Source organism: Mastigoproctus giganteus, chromosome 13 (assembly GCF_048544385.1).
Source record: "Mastigoproctus giganteus isolate SK-2022 chromosome 13, ASM4854438v1, whole genome shotgun sequence".
Lineage (NCBI taxonomy): Eukaryota > Metazoa > Arthropoda > Arachnida > Uropygi > Thelyphonidae > Mastigoproctus > Mastigoproctus giganteus.
Genome location: NC_143587.1, coordinates 168,737,093 through 168,759,395, shown reverse-complemented (window position 1 = coordinate 168,759,395; position 22,303 = coordinate 168,737,093). Strand labels below are relative to the sequence as shown.

The following is a 22,303-nucleotide window of genomic DNA, read 5'->3' as shown; positions in this document are numbered from 1 at the left end:
AGATGATCAGTGAAGATCAGTGAACTATCATTTTAATGCTAGATGATCAGCAGCGCACGTCCGTGCAACAACAATGGTACATGATTAACATGCCTCACTAAGCTCATTGCACTTATCCGTTGTATTTTCGTATTTGAATTTCAGTTGATGAAGAGACCCGCCAGTCTTGAAAGCTACTGCCTGTTAGTATATATTTGTATTTTTATATTAAACTGGATTTATAATTTATACGCGTATGTTATTTCAACCATGGACCCCAGTACACCAGGCCCATTCGTTACTATAAGAGGAGGTATCTGAAACAACTGATCCTAACTTATTAATATAATCAGGTTTATCGAGTATTACCACTGTATCTCCTTTATCTGCCCTCTGTATAATAATGTCTTTATTTACCGAAGTTCACGTAAAGCTGTGGTGTCACGTGTATTCAATTTAGGAAGTCGCGTTTCTTTTATGTTATTCACTACTTAGTTAACTTGTTGGATAAATAAATCCTTTTGTGGAACATTACGAAGTTCAAATTCAGTATCAATTACAAACTGTTTTTTAATTAGTTTTCGAGGTGGTAAATTATAATTTAATCCTTTGGATAAAAGTGAAATCTAGTCCTGCAATAACGTATGAGAGGAAAGATTTGTAACCTGTTGATATGTCGGTTTGTTGAATGCTGGGCGAGGGCGATTTTGTCTTAAAATCTCGACATACTAATAAACAAAAATACCTTTCCCAGGTTAGGAAGCTTCGCGATAAATTAAAAAATGATCTACATCCTAACGATTGGTCTGTGTTGGAGACCTCCATAGATTTGCGACGGGAAGCACAGGCCTCAGATATAAAAAACAGACACATTAACAAATTACAAACATTATCGGGAGGGTCAAGACACGTTCATGCGAATTAGTAGTAGTAGTAGTAGTGGCATGTGATGCAAGAAAGCAAGGATATGAGCTTATGCAGCATCAGCCAAAAAAAAAAAAAAAAAAAATTCACACAACCATTCCCTCTAAATGTTTGTCCAGTTCCTCCTTAAATTTATTTAACCTATCAGCTTCCACAATGACAGATGGAAGTTTGTTCCAGCAATTAACCACCCGCTGGCTAAAGGCAAGTTTCCGCACATCTGTGCTACATCTTTCTTTCCTTAATTTGAATTTATGCCCCCTTAGGTTTGTAATCTGAACAAGTGGAAGAATCCCTTCAGAATTCAGCATGCTCAACCCATTCAAGGCCTTATACACCTCAGTCAGATCACTGCGCAGGTGCCAAGTCTGCAGCCATTTCAATTTGCAGAACTTAAGCCTCTCTCTTGGTAAGAGGATCCCTTCATTCCCCTCACCAATCTTGTTGCTCTTCTCTGTACCTGCTCAAGCAAATCTACATCCTTCCTAAAATGAGGCCTCCAGACCTGTACACAGTACTCAAGGCATGGCCTAACCATTGCCTTATACAGAGGGATAATCACCTCCTTTTCCCTGCTAGCAAAATTCCTATATATCATTGACAAAACCCCATGACCTGCCCTGGCAGCCTATCTGCATTGCTCAGAAAACTTCATATCTGACTGCACAATTACTCCCAGGTTTTTTTCATTTTCTTACCTTACTTTAAATTTTACAGATTACCTTAAGTGTAATCTGTAAAATTTAAACGTCACATTGCATAACTTCAGAAATCCGCATGAAATGGAAATTTTCCTAAGCAGATTGGGCAAAGTACACTTCTCATGTATCTTTTGACAATCAGATCATTGAATCTCATCCAATTGACACGGTTGTCAACCGTATTGCAAAATAGATTCTAGCAGCTGCATCTACTGCCATCACACAATCACAGTCAAGCATCCGTAGAACCATAAATTATTGGTGGAATGAGGACTGTAAGAATGTATAAGAAAAGAGAAAACTGCTTGGAATTTATTCCGCAAACAACCTACCACTGCCAATCTTATAAACTACAAGAAATGTAGAGCTAAGGCCCACCATATTAAGAAGAAAGTAGAAAGAGACTCTTGGGTTTGATTTGCAACTGCAAAACTGCAATTAATAAAAATACTGATGTTAGACAGATATGGAGAAAAATAAGGCAATTAAATGGAAGGTTTCCTCCATTGTCCTACTTTTCACTTGGAATGGGTGGGAGCTGTCTACTCCTGCAAAAATTGCAAATGCCCTAGCGATGGTATTTTCACAGTTATCTAACGTGTCGTCATATGATCTATCATTTCAAAGGATTAAGGCTTTAGCCGAAAAATCCCATCTGAATTTCAGAACCACATCGTTGCTACCATACAATCAACCACTTACTATGACTTGAAGAGGCTTTATCTACCGCAACGAACAGTGCTGCTGGCCCTGATAGAATTTACTGCATAATGCTACAACACCTAAACAATCATTATTTTTACTGCTGACCTTCTACAATCTCATCTTCATGGAACATTCATTCTGCAGTTCCTGGCTTCATTCTTTTGTATTGGCAATTCCCAAACCAGGGAAGGACCTATTCCTAATAATTATAGACCCATTTCTTCTACCAGCTGCTTAAGTAAAACCATAGAAAAAATAATACACCATCACACGTGGTACCTTAATAATACACATGGTACCTCAATTCCCAAAATATGATCTCTGATAATGTTTGGTTTCAGAAAAAAAACGATCATCCCTGGATCTCATGATCAAAGCTGAAACAAACATCAGGAATGTGCTTATACAAAATAAAACATCTAGTCATGGTATGCCTTGACATAGAGAAGGCCTTTGACAGCACTTGACATTTTGATATCCTGCGAGATCTTCATTCCCTTGACCTGAGAGGTCACTTACTCTATAAGACGAATATTAAGGGCACACCGAAATAGTGATTGCCAACAAACTCAATGGAATTTTTCCAAATTTTTCAGCATGCTTCAAAAGGGTCACTGCACACCAGTTGGGAACCACTGCTATAAGGCAATTGTAAGACTCCCACTTGGAATACTGTGTTCAGGTATGGAGAACTCACCTAAAAAATATTGAGAGTCTTGAAAAGGTCCGAAGATGGGCAACCTGCATGGTGATTTCTGTAAAAAAAAAGTGCAAATGTATGAGGAAAGACTAAGTCTTTTGAAAGGGGATAGAAAATGAATGAAAGTGAAATTTTCATGAATCCACAGATCCGTCATGTATGGTGCATACTATCCGGGCAGTTGGTGGTGGTTGCTTAATGTGGGGCATGTTTTGCTGGTAAGAACTAGGACCTCTGGTGCATATGAACCAGTGTTTCACTGGTGAGGTCTACTGCAGGTATTTGGAGACCATATTCAACCTGTTATGTTACATTTTTTCATAGATGGAATCTATGAAAAAATGGACATAGATGGAAACTTCCAAGATGACAATGTGCTGTATCATTGAGTTTGCATTATGCATGAGTGGTTCATGGAACACAGTGAAGATATAACCCATCTTTGCCTCCAAATTCACCTGACTTCAATCCAGTTGAACACCTGTGGAATTTTTTGGAATGGGAAGTGAGGTGTGTGGACACACAACTGTCATCATGGCTGCAGATCTGTTTGGACATATTCAGACATCTAGTGGAGTCGATGCTGAGTATTATAGTGGCTGTTATCCTTGTGAACAGTGGCCCAACACAGTATTAGGTCAATTCAGTGATCACTGAGAGTGTATATGTGTATTTATTTATATATAGCATTTTGTATTTTCGATGTTTGATACTCATTATTCCAGCTGTCATAAATCTTTAGCATATTGTCTTCTGTATACTACACAAGATACATGTTGTTTGTTACGTAATGTATCTTGAAGCCCATACTACTAATCTGGCAAGTAATGGTTATTTGATCATTCCCACTGGAATTATTGATCTGTTGTTTCTGCATCATTGTAGTACAGTGTAGCAGAAAAGTTCTTTATCCATTTGAAACGAATATAAATTTTTAAAATTTTTAATGAAAACAAAAACTCTGCATGGCATAAAAAAACAAAAACGGTATGTTTGTTTTGTGTTTCTTGGAAATTTTATTGCATATCATTTATGGTAGACATTTAATGTCATCTACTGTTGTTTGGACAGATTTTTACTGTAGCGAGGCTAACTTTTTTTCACTCTTGTGAGACTAGTTCTGCATAACTTTGATCAACATGTCTTGTATTCATTGATTAATTTTCTTTCAAGCATTCCATTAAATTTTTATGTAGTTTGTTAACAAGCACATTGAGCTAATACTACAGGACAGCACTAATACCACATTGAGAATTATGTATAATTTAACCTCACTATATATATATATATTCTATATATATATTCACTATATACTGCTTTGCAACCCTTAATAAAAATTTCCTAATTTGCATTTTTGCTAGTTGCAATACAGTTTACTCTAGCTTATATTGCCATTATATCTGTCAGGGCCCCGAATGCCAAGCGACAGGTAGTGCCCAAGTGATATTTTGTGTGATACATAGTGCTCTTTCTCAGCAGATCAGTTATATTTATTTTTTAGTGTCTTTATTCTTCCTGTTTCTCATAAGTGATTTTTTACTGAAAACTTTGAAGTAGGAATCTAGAAAGGAAATACACCTTTCTTTCCTTGTATATATATTTATATAATCCATACTAACCTAACTAACTTTCTAAACCACTTGGTCATTGGTGGCACCGCTCCTGCCCCCACGTGGTGGGGCCAGTAACCTGGGAGAAGAAAATCACTTTCCCGGGGATAAAAGAAGCAAAGATGGACATAAATAAACATGTCACTTGCAGATCTCATGATCCAGTTCTCTCAAACAGAGATGACTTAAATGCATGTAATGCAAAACGGAAGAAAAAAGGAACAGAAACTCCTGCTCCTCTTTTTCTGATTCTGCATTCTTCAACTGATAATCCTTTGAGCTCTTCCCATTCTTAATACAGAAATGTCTTGAAAATGTAGCGGGCCTTCCAAAAATGGTTCGTAGATTAAAATCTGGAGACCTAGTGGAGATGAACGAGCACTCAGAAAGACTATTAAAAACATCGACTTTTGGTGGAATTTCCACAAAGGTTACCCCATGTGCCACCCTAAACTCCTCTAAAGGCATAATAGCAGAGTGAGATCTCCTTAATGTATCTGAGAAGAGATAGTTCAGGAATTAAGTGATCAAAATGTGATAAATGCCAAAAGGATTGTGTTAAGAAAGATGGTATTTTTACTCCTACCCGAACAGTCATTCGTAACCTGTATTCGTAACCTGTACCCCTCAGGTTCTTAACCTGAGGGGTACAGGTTACGAATTTGAATTTGAATCTGTGCCCCTCAATTTGAACCTCAATTTGAATCTGAACCTCAATTTTAACCTCAATTTGAATCTGTGCCCCCCCCTCAGGTTCTTAACCTGAGGGGGGGGGCACAGATTCAAATTGAGGAAAGAAAGTTGTAGAATAGATGTGTGGAAATTTGCCTTTAGCCAACAGGTAGTTAATTGGTGAAACAGACTTCCATCTTTTATTGTGGAAGTTGATAGCCTAAATAAATTTAAGGCTGAGCTGGACAGGCATTTGGAACGAATGGAGGGATTTTTTTTTGGCTGCTGCTGCATAGGCTTGCTTTCTTGCATCGTATGCCTCTACTAATGCTAAAAGCTGATATTTAAGCTGCGAAATTTTACCTTACATTCCAAACCTAGTCTGGTGTTTTAAATGCAAAACTTTGGACACTCGCAAGCAGTCTGCAGGGGTGTAACCATCTGTGCTTCATGTGGTTCAAAACAGCATGTTCACACAGACTGAACCACTGAAATACAATGCTGCGCAAACTGTAAGGGAATTCATTCAGCATTTTCAAAGGAGGGATCCAGTGGCAGACAGAAAAGAATATACAAAAGTACAAAGTAGAACACAAATTGCCATACCAAGAAGCAAAAAGACATTTTCAATTTCCAATAAATTGCCATCCTATTCTTCAGTTGTAAAAAAGCAATGATCTATAACAGTGCAAACAGATTGTTCAGTTCTGCCAAGCATCTCAATTTCTGATTGGGCAAGGTGGTTCCTCTCTACACTAAAAGCACAGCCTACCCAACAGCAATCAACTCATTCGGTAGATACATCATTGAGAGTACCACCAGATAAAAACGTTGTACAACAGCCTGTTAAGCAAACAAGCTCTGAAAGAGATAATCAGAAATCGAGTATTGATACCATGGACCATAGATAGAAATTCACACCAAGATGAGCCACTTCTTGAAATTCATGCTGAAGAGGAGGAAATGGACATCACCAGGCCAACATTCCCAAAAAGTGAAAAACCAAGGCTAGACAGGTGTAAACAAACCACATCCCGTAAACAATCAGACACCCGATAATCCTCAATAATGTATAGAATCATTCAATGGAATTGTTGCAGACTCAGAGCTGTTCTTTGTCTACGAAACAAACCTGACCCCTAAAATATCTATAAGCATAAAACATCATATAATGCTTAGAAAGGATAGAAATGACTAATAAAGCACATGGGGGTGTAGCATTGCTAATAAACTCCAGAACTCCTTTCAAACCTATCCCACTGCAAACAACTTTAGAAGCAATTGCTGCTAGAGTTATGGTTGGGATAACGGTAACAGTTGTTTCCTTATACCTTTCGCCCAGTTATTCATACACTTTAGCAGATTTTGATGATTTAGTTAATCAGCTGCCACCACCTTTCTGTATCTTGGGTGACTGGAATGGGTATCACCACTTATGGGGTTCCTCGCACCTTGATAAAAGAGGTCAGTTAATTGAAAAAATTTCTTGAAAGGCACAACTTAATATTATTAAACAATGGGATTCACACATCGTGCATCTTTCCTCAAGGTCAACTTCTGTGATTGATCTTTCAATATGCTTGCCAAACCTCTTTCCACTTATTGATTGGGCAGTCACTGATAACCTTTAAGGCGCCTCCGTAGCCAGGTGGGAAGGAGCAGTAGTGCGTAGCGCACGCTTCTTGATTATACCGGGGTTCGAGCCCGTCACCACCAAATACGGAGGATGCGGAAAGGTCAGGGAATGACCACTGCATATCCCAGAGCAATGTGGCCTTAGTTGCTAATGCTCCTAAAAACCAAATAACTAACTAACTAACTAACTAACTAACTGATAACCTTTGTAATAGTGACCCCTTTCCAGTAATATGCACACTGTTGACTAATTCTCCTCCTCAAACTGAATTAAAAACTATTTGGAAATTTGACAAAGCTAAAAGGAAGAAATATCAAAAACTGGCACATCTAGATCTTTCTGTATCTTGGGTGACTGGAATGGGTATCACCACTTATAGGGTTCCTCGCACCTTGATAAGAGAGGTCAGTTAATTGAAAAAATTTCTTGAAAGGCACAACTTAATATTATTAAACAATGGGATTCACACATACGTGCATCTTTCCTCAAGGTCAACTTCTGTGATTGACCTTTCAATATGCTTGCCAAACCTCTTTCCATTTATTGATTGGGCGGTCACTGATAACCTTTGAGGTGCCTCCATAGCTAGGTGGGAAGGAGCAGCAGTGCGTAGCACACGCTTCTTGATTAGACCGGGGTACGAGCCCGTCACCGCCAAATATGGAAAGGTCAGGGAATGACCACCGCATATCCCGGAGCAATATGGCCTTAGTTGCTAATGCTCCTAAAAACCAAATAACTAACTAACTAACTGATAACCTTTGTAATAGTGACCACTTTCCAGTAATGTGCACACTGTTGACTAATTCTCCTCCTCAAACTGAATTAAAAACTATTTGGAAATTTGACAAAGCTAAAAGGAAGAAATATCAAAAACTGGCACATCTAGATATTCAGACCATTGAGACTCTCACCATTGACTCTGCAGTAATTTGCATAACTCAGCAAATAATAGCAGCTGCAGAAACTGGCATACCCAAATCATCCATGAAAACCCACTCACATCCAAAAGTATGGTGGAATGAAGCCTGTAGCAATGCCAAAAAAGAAAAGAATAGATATTGGAACTTATTTTGTAAATAAACAACAACAGTTTATACAGTTCAAGAAAGCTAGAGCTAAAGCTCACCATATACAGCGAATAAGCAAAAAAGAGACATGGTCCAGATATGCCTCCTCTATAAACAGAACCACAGACATCAGAACTGTTTGGACTAAAGTTCGAAGAATTAATAGAAAATATCCTCCTATAACCACTCTGATAATACAGGCAGTTATCGCTTTTCAAGTTCCCAGGTTTATTTTTATTTTTATTTTTTTTCAAAGTATCGAGTATCAACAAAATCTAAAATATGAACATTAATTGCAAAAAAAATGAATGTTAAACATTCATAAATACCGCATTTCAAACCATGCTCGTAGCTATATAAATAAATAAATTTTCTGTTTATACTCCGGGATGACCAAACAGTCAGAGGAGTTAACAAGATAGACAGAATACAAGAAACAGCACCGTATTCAGCAGTCACAGGCTTGAACCCTGGTCACTCAAGGCACGTGTACTTATGCACCCACACGCCTGACCACTAGGCTACGGCGGCCTGCAAGATAGCCTAGTGGTCAGGCCTGCATACTGGGTACACTGTATATAATACAGTGTACCCAGCTTTACGATATTAATCCATTCCAGAGACGTCATTGTATCGTGAGAATATCATAATGTGAACCCAATAACACATTGTTTTTTGATAATTCGTTCCACGACCTCGGAAGTTGAAATATTCGCTATATCTCTCTAAAAGGTTGTTTTTATAGCAAATTGTATTAGTTACCAATTCAGATTACTAAAATGCACTACACTTTCATCATTATCATATGTTCTGTTATTAGAACCAATTTCGAATGGCTCTGTGATATTTTTCTAAAGCACATTTCTGGAGGTCACTACCATAAAACAAAAACAATTTGCACTTTACAGTTTATTGGGCTGTTACTGCAAGCAGTTACAAACGGGTAGTAAACTCGATGTTATTGCATTTGTGAAAATACTGATAGCTGGAATTGTGTGGTTTTTTTGCGTTATTATGGTGAAATGTGTTTGCCCTTTACTGAAATCTTCGATTGTATAAAAAACATAAATACATTTTCAGAATCTTTTCTTCATTCCTTTTTTTTTTTAAGCTTCGTAAACTTGTTACTCTGCGTAAATCGTGTTAGTTGCAATTTTTGCGTTCTGTTAAAAAATGCTTATGCATGGTATTGAAATTTATAAAGAAAATAGAAGATTATTTATGCCTCTTGAAGCATTTCTGAAGAAGACGACTCCTTGCGCAACAAACCAAGTGCCGAGCCAATAATGAGTGATCAATGAGTGTGCATTTAGTCGATGATGAAGAATAAACATTCTTTGAAATTTGTAAGTCATAATTTCTTTATTATTATAATTTGGTTGATTTTACAGGCTATGTTTTAATTTCTTTGGATAAATCAATAATTATTTAAACATAAACTAATTAGCTAACTAATTTCATTGTTGAGAACGTAACCCCTATTTTTAACATGTCTATGGGATTTAATTTCCACTTTACTGAGTTTTCGCTTCACGAGCGTGCACTAGAAACAAATTAACTCGTATTGAAGTCGAGAACTACCTGTACTTCTAAAAGGGAAAGAAATCTGCAATCCTCTTGAAATTACAAATATATCAGGTGAAATTTGAAACTCTCTCAGCTATAACCGCATTTGAGCCAAGCTTTCAGTCACATAAAGTGCAAGCAGAAAAATATAATCTAAATTCCAATACTTCACGACAACTTTCATATAATGTACCGCTTACCACGACAGAGTTACGCAGTGCTGGTGGCTCTGATGGAGTTTACTATGCCATGATATATCATTTGAGTGAAGAATCCCATTCTGCTCTTCTAAAACTGTATAATAGAATCTTTGATGAATATTACTACCCTACAAGCTGGTGTCATTCTATTGTATTGGCTTTCCCAAAACCAGGAAAGGACCGTTCAGATCCAGCAAATTACCGACCGATAGCTTTAACTAGTGGGAAAAATATTAGAAAAAACAATTAATGCCAGGTTGACATGGTTCCTAGAGACTGAAAACATTCTATGTAAAAATCAGTTTGGATTTTGAAGAACCAGATCAACACTTGACCTTATGGTCAAAGCTGAAAGAAACATTCAAAATGCACTTCTCAGGAACGAACACCTAGTGATATGTCTTGACATCGAAAAAGCTTTCGATACAACCTGGCGATATTGGATTCTTCACGATCTCTTTGAATCCGGCAAGAAGGGGTCCACCAGGGTTCTGTGCTTAGTGCCACGCTCTTCTCCGTTAGGATTAATTCAATTACCAAATGTATTCCTGACACAGAATGGTATTAAGGGTAAGTTGCTGCAATGAATAAAAGGATGGTTAAGTGGGAGAAGACAGAGGGTGGTAATCAGTGGGTGCTGCTCTTCGTGGACTAATGTTATTAGTGGAGACCCACAGGGTTCGGTGTTGGGTCCACTGTTGTTTTGTATATTTATCAATGATATTGATGAAGGTATATCAGGCTTAATGTCGAAGTTTGCAGATGATACAGAGGTTGGCAGGGTTGTTAATGACAGTAATGGCAGTGTGCTACTGCAACAGGATCTAGATAATTTGGGCAGATGGGCTTAGAAGTGGCAACTGAAGTTTAACCTTGACAAATGCGAAGTACTGCATATATGGATAGAAGTAACCCCAGAGAAATGAACCAACTGTGTGGTACTACACTTAAGGTGGTAGAAAATGAAAAAGACCTGGGAGTAATTGTGCAGGCAGATATGAAGTTTTCTGAGCAATGCAGACAAGGCTGCCAGGGCAGGTCATGGGGTTTTGTCATTGATATATAGGAATTTTGCCAGCAGGGAAAAGGAGGTGATTATCCCTCTGTATAAGGCAATGGTCAGGCCATGCCTTGAGTACTGCGTACAGAATAGATGTGCGGAAATTTGCCTTTAGCCAGCGGGTGGTTAATTGCTGGAACAAACTTCCATCTGTCGTTGTGGAAGTTGACAGGTTAAATAAATTTAAGGAGGAACTGGACAGGCATTTGGAGGGAATGGTGTGATTTTTTTTTTTTTTTTTGGCTGATGCTTCATAAGCTCATACACTTGCTTTCTTTCATCACATGCCACTACTACTACTACTAGAGGTCTGGAGGCCTCATTTTAGGAAGGATGTAGATTTACTTGAGCGTGTACAGAGAAGGGCAACAAGATTGGTGAAGGGAATGAAGGGATCCTCTTACCAAGAGAGGCTTAAGTTCTGCAAATTGCAGTGGCTGGGGACTAGGCACTTGTGCGGTGATCTGATTGAGGTGTATAAGGCCTTGAATGGGTTGAGCACGCTGAATTCTGATGGAATCCTTCCACTTGTTCAGATTACGAACCTAAGGGGGGCATAAATTCAAATTAAGAAAAGACAGATGTAGAATAGATGTGCGGAAATTTGCCTTTAGCCAGCGTGTGGTTAATTACTGGAACAAACTTCCATCTGTCGTTGTGGAAGTTGATAGGTTGAATAAATTTAAGGAGGAACTGGACAGGAATTTGGAGGGGATGGTGTGGTTTTTTTTTTTTTTTTTTTTGGCTGGTGATGCAAGAAAGCATGTGCTCATACACATGCTTTCTTGCATCACATGCCACTACTACTACTACAGCTGAAACATATCTGTATGCCGACTATCTGGCAATCTCATGCAACTTATAGAACATGTGTTTCATTTCATTTAAAAGAAGCTTCAAGGCACAATTAACAAGCTTGTTCAGAGGGCAAAAAATAACAGATATAGATTTCAAAACAAAAAACAACAATTCATTTTTGTCATAAACGGAATTTACATCCTGATCCAGATTTACATCTTGAATCTCATCCAATTCCTTTTCAACAGAGTATTATCTTTCTTGGACTAATTCTGGATAAAAAACTTAAGTTTCTTAGAACATATTAAACATATTCGTACAACCTGTCTAAAGAAGCTGAATCTCCTCAGGGCAGTTTCTACTATGTCATGAGGTGCAGATCTGTGCATGCTACTACACTTATACCGGTTGCTAATAAGATCCCGACTAGACTATGTATATTTTAGTGCACTTGCATCATTTATACACAGCCAATTATAGATTAGCAAATTTTCAATAGCGGCATCATTTAAGTTACATCTTAGCATTAGCATTAGTAGAGGCATTTGATGCAAGAAAGCAAGCTTATGCAGCATCAGCCAAAAAAAAAAAAAAAAAACCCACTTCCACTTCACCCCTCTGTTCGTTCAAAATACCTGTCCAGCTGAGCCTTAAACTTATTTAGGCTATCAACCTCCACCACAAGGGATGGCAGTCTGTTCCACCAACCAACCACCCGCTGGCTAAAGGCAAATTTCCGCACATCTATCCTACATCTGTCTTTCCTCAATTTGAATTTATGCCCTCTCAGGTGGTTTTTCTGAGCTAGAGGAAGAATCCCATCAGCATCGAGCATGCTTAAACCATTCAAGGCTTTATACACCTCTATCAGATCACCTCGCTGGTGCCTAGTCTCCAGACACTGTAATTTGCAAAACTTAAGCCTTTCTTCGTAAGAGCACCCCTTTGTTCCATTCACTAATCTTGTTGCCCTTCTCTGTACTCGTTCCAGCAGCTCTACATCCTTCTTGAAATGAGGTCTCCAGACCTGTATACAGTACTCTAGGTGTGGCCTGACCATTGCCTTATACAATGGAATAATCACCTCCTTATCCCTGCTGGAAAAATTCCTGTATATCATTGACAATACTCCATGAGCTACTCTTGCAGCCCGTCTGCACTGCTCAGAGAACTTCATATCTGCCTGCACAATCACCCCCAAGTCCCTTTCATTCTCTACCACTGTCAGTGTAGTACCACAGAGTTGATACGTTGCTCTGGGGTTGCTGTTTCCCATGTGTAGTACTTTACATTTGTCAATGTTAAACTTCATTTGCCACCTCTCAGCCCATCTGCTCAACCTTTCCAGATCCTGTTGCAGCAGCATAGTGTCAGTAGTGTCCTTGACAACCCTGCCAACCTTTGTATCATCTGCAAACTTGGACATTAAGCTTGATATACCATCATCAATATCATTTATAAATACAGAAAACAATAATGGACCCAACACTGAGCCCTGAGGGACTCCACTAATAACATTAGTCCACGATGAGCAGTGTCCATTGATTACCACTCTCTGTCTTCTCCCCCTCAACCACCCCTTTATCCATAGCAGCAATTTGCCTCCAATGTCACACTGCTCCAATTTGTGTAGCAGTCTTCCATGTGCAACAGTATCAAAAGCCTTTCTAAGATCCAAGTATATAATATCAAAGTTATTCCCTGCATCCAGTTCTTTTGTGACTGCATCATAGTATCCAATCAAGTTGGTCAGGCAAGACTTCCCCTTAACAAAACCATGCTGTGTCTGAGCTATAACTGAAGTCTTGTCTAAATGATCCTGCAGTGCTTCTTTAACCAGTGCCTCCATTAATTTTCCTGGAACAGAAGTTAAGCTCACAGGTCTATAATTACTTGTGTCAGCCTTTGATCCTCCTTTGTGAATTGGGGTCACATTTGCACATTTCCAGTCTATGGGAACCTCCCCTGAGTCCAAGGAAGCTCTCATAATTATGGCTAAGGGTTTGCTTACTTCCTTTGCTGCCTCCTTTAATATAACTGGATAGATCCCATCCACCCCGGGTGCCTTTCTTGTGTTTATCTTCAACAGTTTCTCCTCCACTTTACTCCCAGTTATTTCAAGATTCTGTAGCTTACTGCTAGAGTTGAATACACCTCTGGCATTCCCCTTGCTGAATAACTCCTCATGTGTGAATGTCGATGCAAAATATTCATTTAGTTTGTTAGCTACCTGAGCAGGATCATCAACAGTTGACCCATCAATATCAAGTGGACCAATCTGATTCATCCCCTTCCTTCTAGAGTTCACATAAGTAAAGAACTCCTTGCCGTTTTTCTTTGCATCCCTTGCCAAGGATTTCTCGTAATCTGCCCTCTCCTGCCTAACCTCCTTTGTAACTTGGTTGCATATCAACTTGTATCTATCATAGGCTTCTGTGTCATGTGTTAATTTATATGTATCCCATGCATTTTTCTTCTCTGCCATATGCCTCATTAGTTCATCTGACATCCATTTTGGCCTAAACCTTGAACAATATTTCTTAGTTGGTATGTAAAGCCTAGTAGCTTCCAAGATAAGTTCTTTGAATGCTTCCCATTTTGAATTTGCTGTTGGTAACATCATCAATTGGTCCCACTGTATAGAATTTAAATACTGTCTCAGTCCATCGTAGTCGCCTTTACGGAAGCAATAACCCTTCCCTTTACCCCTAATGGTAGTTACCTCTTTCAGTAAATCCCACTTCAGCACACTGTGATCACTGCCTCCTAGTGGTTCATTTATCTGCAGATTCTTAATGCATGAAGAATCACTGCTGATAATCAAATCAAGAGTATTACTCCCTCTAGTTGCCTCCCGAACATGCTGATGTAGAAAACAATCATCCAATAAATCCACAAAAGCCCTGCTAGTGTGTGAGTAACCAGCCCCCAAATTCCAGTCAATATCTGGGAAATTAAAATCTCCCATTATAAGACTCTCTGATTTACTGGCCCACTCTATTTCCCTGTACAGTTCCTTATTATACTCATCAGAGTCATTAGGCCTATAGCACACTCCTACTCTCAATTTTGATCTCCCAATGCTTATGTCACACCAAACTGACTCAACACTGCACTGTCCAGCGATGTCGACTGGCTTCACTTCCTTGGTTTTTATGTGTTTCTTAACTAATAGCATAACCCCTCCCCCCTTCCTATCCTGTCTATCCTTTCTGTAGACGTTGTACTCCCCAAATTGCAGTTCTGCATCCCTTATATTTGTGTGACACCACGTCTCTGATATCCCAACAATATCTGCCTTTGATGTTTTGAGCAATACCTCAAATTCATCAAATTTATTTACTAAACTCCTAGCATTGGTGTACACGCAAGTATACCTGCACCTGTTTCTATTCTTAGCTACCCTAACACAACCCATGTGTTTATTTGTACCGCAATGGCTCCCAGCAGTCTCTGAAATACCATGCATCTTGTTTTTCAGGCTTCTGCTCATTCTAATAGAAGCAGTGCAAGAATCACTTTCACCTCTGCCAGTGGCTACTGTCAATCTATTGGTCTTTGTCTCCCCCCAAGCTAGCAGTTTTCCGACCCACCTAACACTGCCTCGATAGCATCAGCAAATATTCTTGCACCCTTTCTATTTAAGTGTATCCCATCCCTGTAGAAGCAATCTCTCCTGTTAACAAGTACAGTCCAGGCTGAAAAAAATTCTACCCCTTGAGCCTTGCACAATCTTTCCAGGGTCGAATTGATCGACAAGGCTCTCATCATATACTCCCTCCTATCGTGTCTGGGCAGAATTGCAGACACTTTCAAATTCAACCCTAATTCTCGGCTTTTGTTCAACAGTGACCTGTACTTGTTAAGTAATTCTGCCGGTCTCCTACTCTTAATATTATTAGTGCCAACGTGTACAACTATATCACCTTTTGTGCCCTTAAAAGATGATATTCGCTCTACAACGTAATCAACCTTTGCCCCTGGCAGACATACCCTGGTCCTGTTCCACCTATCATTTTTACAAAGCATGTTCCCCATTTCCCTGACAATAGAGTCACCAACAACTACTAGTTCCTTCGGGACCAGCGCATTCTGCCTTGGGGGTTGTCTCTGTGTCATGGGATGCCCAAGTGCAAGCTCTGGCGTTGATGTGGGCAGCTGAGAGCTTGATGGGCCCCTCAATTTAGTTTCTTCGAGGGCATCCACCCTGTCCTTCAAGCTCTCATATAGGCCCACAAGAACGCCGAGTTGTTGCCTGATATCGATACACTCCTTGCATCGCGCACACACAGAGACATCCCCCTTGGCAGTATCATGTCCTGTACCCGATTGCTCTGCAAACATCAAGCAAACAGTGCATTTTATAAGGCTGTGAGTCAGAGGACAACTGCACCCCTCAGTTCTGCTCTGAGCCACAGCGCTTCCATTAGCTTGAGCCTTTTGCTTTGCTGCTCTGGTCTGAGTCATGATTCTATTAATTTATTAATTAATTTTAATTAATTATGTTATGTTATTAATTATGTTAAATATAATTAATTATATTACGTTTGTAATCTAAGTCGTTATATGTATTTATTTAAACGTACAATTTAACTGCTAACGAAGTTCAACTAACGCTATCTAGTACGGCATACAAATATCGTATCACAATGGCGGGAAAAGTATCACAATGGCGGGAAAATTACGAACGCTGGCGGAGTTGAAACACGTGGAAACCTTTACCGATACTTTTATGCAATTACAAGGCCGAGTAAAGAATAAATACACCAAGTTAATCGGAAAATCACAAAATAATGTTATACTTCTAAATTTAAATCAAAAGTTTTAGAAAAACAATAATTTCAAATCAATAAATCAGAAAAATCCACTTAGCGGCTTGGAACACGACCGTCTCTAGTAGCCTCGTCAGCAGACTCTTATATTGTGAATCTTATTGAATCTTATATTGTGTGTGAAACAATCTTATATTGTGAATAATGCAAATTTGCTAATCTATAATTGGCTGTGTATAAATGATGCAAGTGCACTAAAATAGACATAATCTAACTCTTTCACAGCTTGAGGCATTAGGATCCAGACTAGATTATGGGTCTCCTGCATATGCCTGGCTGACCGGGCTAGCCGGGTGGGTAAAGTGCCTGCCTGGCAACCCAAAGGTTGCAGGTTCGAATCCCGCCTCGGACTTGGATCAAAGTACTGCAAAAACCTTGGGAGGTGCATTATGGCCACAGAAGCCGATGCGCCAACAACTACCAAAAAAAAAAAAGAAAAAAAAAGCATATGCCTCATCTAGAGAAAATGCATTAAAATGGCTTGACCAAGTACATCACAATGCTCTCCAAATTGCACTGAGAAATTTTTGTACATCGCCAGTTCAGAGTCTCTATATGGAAGCACATGGACCACCTCTATTCCTTCGTCGGCATTCTCTGCTATTAAGCTGTGCAGCTAAAATCAGAAGCTGCCCACAGCATCCTATAAGGCAGTATCTATTCACCCCGAAATGGCATAATTTGTACCAAAATAAACTATTGCAGAATAAACCATGTGGTATTAGATTACAAAGTTTAACTGTGCTTAAATATGAATAACATAATTCTAGATATTAGCACGGCTACACCACCAATGCAAATACCCTTGGCAGTTGACCAACATTTCTAACAATGGAGAAAGAATGCACTTCCAAATTTCAGTATTCAGCATATCCATGCAACTTGCTCTTTTCAGTTCTCTAGTTTTACCCAAATTTACTCTGATGGTTCCAAGACAGATAGTCAAGTTGGCACAGCTGCAGTTCTACCAAACATTACAATATCCCAGCAGCTCCCTTTGGAGTGCAGCACTTACACCGCAGAACTGCATGCTATCCTAATGACTCTAGAGAATGTAAAACAGTCTTTATATCCTCAAACCATCATCTACACTGATTCCTTAAGCGCTATATCTGCTCTTTAGTGTAAACTTCCTTCCAGTCATCTGTTACTACAACAAATTCGAATCAAGTTAGTGCAGCTTCTTGCAAACAGGCAAAAAATAAGTTTCTGTTAGATACCTGGGCATTCTGGAATTGTAGGAAACGAATAAGCACACTTTGCCAAGAACGCCAGTCGTTCTTGGCAGTCGTACATCAGATATTCAGATACCTTACACAAATTTCAACCACATCATACCTAGCACTGTTAGAAAAAAATGGCTATCCATTTGGCAGGAGCAAAAGAGCAATAAGCTCTTCCAGATTAAAAATGATCATAATCAGTGGCTATCAAGCCTAAGAAGCATTCAAGCCTGAGTTGCCAGAATGCGAATAGTACATACCCACCTAACTCATAACTATTTACTTCACTATAACTTCACAACTTCACTATGCAGAAACTGTCAAACTCAACTTGCAGTAAACCACTTTATCACTGAATGCCCATTATACTTGAGAGAACGACAAACAGCTATCTCTCCACATCTATATTCCTCTAATAAACTTACCTTACGGCAGATCCTCGGAGACCAAAAAGATATTAATGACGTTTTTACCTTCCTGAGAACGATAAACAAATATCAACTGATCTGAAACCTCTTTTTTACTCAACCATTTACCAAATAGCATTGTAATAGGTGCATTACAGTTATGTATAGCTGTTTTTTTTATGTTTAGCCTTAGTAGCCCTTGCACCAGTAAATACAACAAACAATAACATATCTGTCAGACAAGACTAGAAAGGACATAATGCAAAATGGCGCCTCCGTAGCCAGGTGGGAAGTGGCAGCAGTGCGTAGCACGCGCTTCTTGATTAGACCGGGGTTCGAGCCCGTCACCACCAAATAAGGAGGATGCGGAAAGGTCAGGGAATGACCACCGCATATCCCGGAGCAATATGGCCTTAGTTGCTAATGCTCCTAAAAACCAAACAACAACAATAATGCAAAATTTACATCAGAAATCAAACATATTGAACATTCTTTTGGGGTTTAAACTCTAAGAAATGCAAGGGTATATATAATCAGAAGAAAGTTGGTAACAATATTTGAATAACAGTAAACAATAGTTCAGTTTATAATCAATACAGAAATATAAATATGTAAGCTTAAATCTTAAAAATGGGTGTAGACTCAATTTCTTTTGTAGGCTTATGATCAACACCTGAATATGATTCTTGGTGATGTTGAAGAAACTGTAACAACAATTGAAATCGATGAAGAAACCTATGAGGAAGTGTATAAGGTATGTAAATAAATATACATGGGGCGTGACTACTGAACTTAATGCATTCCTAAGTTTCATTCGTAGGTTGAAAACTGTATGTCAAAGTTTAGTTTTATACATGATGAACATACAGATGTGGTGTATTATTATCGTGCTATTATGCTGTATAACAAGCTGTTTTCTTACCTTAATATTAGTGTTAATGTAAGAAAATATTAGTGACTTTTTGCTTGCTGGGCTGATGTTGCTTGCTTGAAGATGAGTGATAATGAATTGGATGAGGATTGACTATCAAGGTCTAAGGAAGGTCTGGGCTTTTAGGAATGGATTAAAAGTCATATAAACAGGCATAGTTGGTACTGATTTTGCAGCTACTTCTTTTTGAAGATTATATCAAGGGACGTCTGAATGGTCATCTTTTTAAGGTAATATATTCTGATATATTACCTTATCAGAATGTATTACCTGAACATTCATCGTTTTTCAAATCCAGCCAATGCCTCCTCAGAGGCTGAAACTTTTTCTTTTCCTGCTATTTTGATAGAAGTTCCATTAGTTCTTGGTTAGTGAGCTTCTTTTTGTTACTATCAATAAATTCCTGATAGTAAGCTTCATCTATTTTAAGTTGCCTACTAAGTTCTACCATGCTGTTTGTTACTGCATGGTAGAAATTGGTAGGCAACTGGAAATTGTTTCTTGATTTCATTCCAGGCAGTGTTCTTTACATCTTTTAAAATGTCATATTTCCAAAACTTTTTTAACATCACATCCCATTTTGTTGTCCTAACATCCTGTCTATATGTTGCCCCGAGATAGTAGGCTTTAAAAGTTGAAATGTCCTAGTCAATAGAATAATTAAGGAACATATATTTTCAGTAGTTACATACACGCTCATAGTGCTAAAAACAATAATAAATAATAATAGATACCATATGTTCACATAAAGGAATATCAAGATCTTTTAGTCTTGAAAGCTATTCCAATTCATCTTCAGTGTACAGATTGCTGAACTGTTTATAATTGAACTGATTCTGTATGGCATAAAAAGGCAATTACTACCTGCTCTATGATATATCAGATTATTCAAAATTAATGTACAGTAAACCCCCGCTATTCGCGGTTTCACGTATTCGCGATCGCCGATTTAATATAAAATGAAACCTAAAAAATGGGAATTTTAAAGCGCCGTGAATATTTTCCGCCATAAAAAAACATTGGCATGGCTAAAATTATCTTTCCCGGTCAAAACAGCGCTCAGTGGGTGGGGGGAGAGGGGTGACAAAATCGCGAGCGTGAATGTTTCTCGCTAATCCTTGTTCAATATGTGTTATGCGCTTGTTATGGAAGGTTTCGTCGTTTGCTTTTAATTTATATGCTTATAAATTGAATAAATTTATCAATTTATAAATTGATATGCTTAAAAAAGTGATAAATCTACCGTTTTGCAGTGTAAAACAGACTTTTTTGAGTGTGTTAACGGAAGAAAGTGACTTTATTGTGGACAAGTTCTTTCTAACCCCTACAAAAATATGACTACGAATAACAAGAGAAATGTGAAAATATCAAAGAAGCTGATGACATTAGCCAATAAAATTGAGTTATTAGATAAAATTTCTAATAGTGAAAGTGTCTCCTCAGTGGCAAAACATTATAAAATCAATGAGTCAACGGTACGATCAATCAAGAAATCGGAAGAAAAAATCCGCCGTAGTGTCCGTGAAAATGCGCTAATTGCTTCAAAAATTTGCTCTGTAACTCGTGATGTTAAATTAGAAAAAATGGATAAAGCTTTAAATCTGTGGATAGAAGACCGAACTCAAAATAAAATTCCGTTAAATTCACTCATCATTCGTGAAAACGCAACTCCTTATCAACGCTTTAGCGAAACTGGTGATAGCACTGGCGGGATAGGTTTTTTAGCTAGCAAAGACGCTGGTTTGAAAGATTTGTTTGAAATTTCTAATAAATATTACATTTAATATTAAATTGTTTCTTATTTTCATTTCGATGCCATATGCTTGCATTTCACTATGTACTGTCTATGTACATAGTCATATTATGAAGGTACATATAATACATACATAGACAAAATTTTAGACTAGTTTTTCTTATATATTTCATACTTTGGAACGGAACCTCTTTATTACTATGGGAGCCATAACTCAGTATTCGCGTTTTCGGTATTCGTGGCATTTCTCAGGAACGTAACCGTAGGTTTACTGTATTTTAATGTCATTACCATTTCCCAACCAACAATAGAGAATTAGCATTAATAGCATTAGCATTAATTTCTTGCATGTGATGCAAGAAAGCAAGCTTTTTTTTTTTTAGTATCAACCAAAAAAAAAAAAAAAAGACCTTTCCCATTTCACCCATCCATTCACTCCAAATGTTTGTCTAGTTTTTATTTAAGTTGACCTTCACTACAACTGATGGAAATTTGTTCCAAATTTCTTTGGAAACCACTTGCTGGCTAAAGGCAAATTTCTGCACATCTGTTCTACAATTGTCTTTCCTTAATTTGGATTTACCATTAGCATTGGCATACGATGCAAGAAAGCAAGCTTATACAGCATCAGCCAAAAACAAAATCCCTCCCATTTCACCCCTCCATTCGTTCCAAATGCCTGTCCAGCTCAGCCTTAAATTTATTTAGTCTATCAACTTCCACAACAAAAGATGAAACTCTGTTACACCAATCAACCACCCGCTGGCTAAAGGCAAATTTCCGCACACCTATTCTACAACTGTCTTTCCTCAATTTGAAACTGTGCCCCTCAGGTTCTTAATCTGAGCAAGAGGAAGAATCCCATCAGCATTCAGTTTGCTCAACCCATTCAAGGCGTTATACATCTCAATCAGATCACCTCGCAGGTGCTGCAATTTGTAGAACTTAAGCCTTTCTTGGTAAGAGCACCTCTTTGTTCCCCTCACCAATCTTCTTGCCCTTCTTTGTACTTGTTCTAGCAACTCTACATCCTTCCTAAAATAAGGCCTCCAGACCTGTACCTTGTATAACAGGATAATCACCTCCCTCTCCCTGCTAGTTGGCGCATTATAGCCTTAGTAGCTAATGCGCCAATAAAACCAAAACCAAACCAAACTCCCTGCTAGCAAGATTCCTGTATATCATTGACAAGACTCCATGACCTGCCCTGTCAGCCCGTCTGCACAGCTCAGCGAACTTCATATTTGACTGCACAATTACCCCCATTTCTTTTTCATTTTCCACATCCCTGAGTGTAGTACCACACGGTTGGTACGTTTCTCTTCGGTTATTGGTACACATATGCAGTACCTTGCATTTGTCAATGATAAACTTCAGTTGCCACTTCTGAGCCCATTTGCCCAACTTATCTAGATCCAGTTGGAGTAGCATACTGTCTTTACTGTCGTTAACAACCCTGCCAACCTTTGTATCATCTGCAAACTTGGACATTAAACCTGACATACCTTCATCAATATCATTGATAAATATACAAAA

General features: G+C 38.5%; 1 protein-coding gene across 5 annotated transcripts in view; it reads left to right on the top strand.

Moving 5' to 3' along the window:
• LSm3 (U6 snRNA-associated Sm-like protein LSm3) overlaps window positions 1–22,303 on the top strand; it is a 76,593-nt gene that overhangs the window by 32,373 nt on the left and 21,917 nt on the right. For all 5 annotated transcript variants that reach the window (XM_090387204.1, XM_090387203.1, XM_090387205.1 and 2 more), the window contains exon 3: window positions 18,742–18,837. In XM_090387204.1, the coding sequence (XP_090243330.1) occupies window positions 18,742–18,837 (96 nt within the window). The remainder of the gene's footprint in view (window positions 1–18,741; window positions 18,838–22,303) is intronic.